The sequence below is a fragment of the Mandrillus leucophaeus genome, unplaced genomic scaffold (genome assembly GCF_000951045.1).
Source record: "Mandrillus leucophaeus isolate KB7577 unplaced genomic scaffold, Mleu.le_1.0 Scaffold16, whole genome shotgun sequence".
NCBI lineage: Eukaryota > Metazoa > Chordata > Mammalia > Primates > Cercopithecidae > Mandrillus > Mandrillus leucophaeus.
This window is the reverse complement of record NW_012101587.1, coordinates 384,837-387,177: the sequence shown is the minus strand read 5'-3', so window position 1 is coordinate 387,177 and position 2,341 is coordinate 384,837. Positions and strand designations below refer to the sequence as shown.

At 55.4% G+C, this 2,341-nt stretch overlaps 1 protein-coding gene across 1 annotated transcript in view; it reads left to right on the top strand.

Moving 5' to 3' along the window:
• The window catches only part of CTDP1 (CTD (carboxy-terminal domain, RNA polymerase II, polypeptide A) phosphatase, subunit 1), an 88,274-nt gene extending 86,205 nt beyond the window's left edge, over nucleotides 1–2,069 (top strand). Inside the window, exon 14 of the mRNA XM_011975873.1 lies at nucleotides 1,257–2,069. Within this exon, the coding sequence (XP_011831263.1) occupies nucleotides 1,257–1,395 (139 nt within the window). The 3' untranslated portion in view covers nucleotides 1,396–2,069. The remainder of the gene's footprint in view (nucleotides 1–1,256) is intronic.
• Nucleotides 2,070–2,341: the final 272 nt, after the last annotated feature.

Here is a 2,341-nt window from a genome sequence, read left to right as displayed (position 1 = left end):
TGTTAGCTATATTGTGTGTACGTTAGCCAAGAAAATATTTTTAGGGTATTCACGTATGGTGACTGTTACTAACTTCTCTCAGTGACTTTTCAGGATTGTAACTGAAGGCTGGTATGGCCCAGTTGCCCCTAATCTGGTTAAAATCAGAACAGCTTGTGTGCATTTAACCTGGCTTCCATCTCTAAGGTTGTAGCTGAGGTTCCTTGGCACAGTGGGACGTCCCAGCATGGCACCGGAAGGGAGGGTGTCTGGCAGGACGTCAGCCAGTCGGAATTTCAGGGCTCTGGGGATCTCGTGGGTGTGCTCCATTCAGGCCGGCCAACATCACAGGAACCAGGTGCGTCTGCAGTGGCTCAGAAGAAAAGCCTAGTGGCATTTGCTGGTTATGCAAAGGGCTGGTGTTCTCTTTTATTAGAGTCATTTTAGCAGCAGCCTGAGGAAATGAGAATTTCCAGACCCCAGCCCACTCGATGACCTGGGAGGTGCTTGTTAACGTAACACTAACAGTTACTCTGACAGACAATCTTACTTTCCTGTCCTGGTTTTCTTTCTTTTTTTTGAGACGGAGTCTCGCTTTGTCGCCCAGGCTGGAGTGCAGTGGCGCGATCTCAGCTCACTGCAATTTCCGCCTCCTGGGCTCACACCATTCTCCTGCCTCAGCCTCCGAGTAGCTGGGACTACAGGCGTGTACCACCACGCCCAGCTAATTTCTTGTATTTGTAGTAGAGACGGGGTTTCACCGTGTTAGCCAGGAGGATGGTCTCGATCTCCTGACCTCGTGATCCGCCCGCCTCAGCCTCCCAAAGTGCTGGGATTCCAGGGTGAGCCGCCGGCCTGAGTCTCCCAAAGTGCTGGGATCACAGAGTGAGCCGCCGGCCCGGCCTCCCAAAGTGCTGGGATCACAGGCTGAGCCGCCGGCCCGGCCTCCTGTCCGGGTTTTCCTGTTCTGATGTCCTCTGGCGTCACAGGTGTTCATGAGCGACCGGAATGTGTGTTTGCAGCAGGTGAAGAACCGCTTTGTTGGTGGTGTCCGCGTGTGTAACAGGGCCAGGGGCCTCTTCTCCTGTGCTGGGCCCCTGCTGTCCACACGCGGGTGACGTGGCCCTGGGTCGGTGGCCTGTGTGCGTCGTTGACCAGAGAATTGTGCTGTGTCTTGTGTTAAAACCACGGAAGCCCCTTTCCACGTGCAGACCAGGCGATGCCCTGGCGTTGTGTGTTTGCCATGAGCGTCTCACACCGTGTTTGCTTCTCTGCAGAGGCCACAAGAGGAAGCTGAATGAAGAGGACGCCGCCAGCGAGTCCAGCAGGGAGTCCAGTAACGAGGACGAGGGCAGCAGCTCCGAGGCCGATGAGATGGCCAAGGCACTGGAGGCGGAGCTCAACGACCTCATGTGAGCGCGGGCGGCGGGCAGGGACTGAAGCCTGGCTGGCCTCCAGCAGAATTCGGACGTCCCCGGACCAGCCCTCAGTCTCGGTCCGCGCTGCTTTCTTCCCAAAGGAAATGTATATTTGCAGAGCTCCACACACAGAAACACATTATTTTGCAGAAACAGGTGTTTTTACGAAGTTTTACTACAGGATAGTGACAGCTGTTAAAGGCCCCGGTGTGCCGTGCCAAAGAGCTCCGCAGAGGCTCGCGTGGCCCAGGCTGGCGCCGGCTACTGTCCCGGTAAGGGGAGGGTTGGTGTGTGTTCCTCTGTGTGCCAGAGCACAGTCCTCGGGACAGCTTTGGACTAGGAGTTTAAACGGGACAGCGTGTGTGCACCCGGCGCCGAGCCCCCCACAGACATCCCTGTCGCTCCCTCCTAGGGGACCCGTTTCCGGGGAACGCCGTGAGTCTCGGGCGGCCTGGAGTTTCCTGCAGCTTCCTCTGCAGGGTCCACGCCACGTGACCTGGGCTGCCACCTGCCCTCCTCCCACTGGCATCCTGGCAGGCGGCGTTGCTTTTCCTGGGCGACCTTTTATGTCTTGGAGAGACCTGATGTAAAGTTTCTGTAAATCTATTTCATATCTGACCCACCAAGCAGAATTTTCTTTCATTTAATAAAAATCCTTTTTGTAAGTTCTCTTCTCGTGAGTGTGTGGCAGTGGTGAGCACCTGGCTCCTCCCTCGCTGGGATCCAGCTCCTTAGCCGGACGCTCGTGGGACGTGGGCTGGGCGGGCTCCGAGCTCGCTGTGGTTCGTCTGAGCGTGACCAGGGCGCGGAAGTGTAAGCAGGAGAGCGTCTTGCTGTGGCTTACTCGCCGTTATCTAGGAGGAATTTTTCAAAAGATGGCACTGAAACATTAAGAATGCGAGAGACCATTGTTTTTTCTTTTTCTTTTTCTTTTTTTTTTTTTT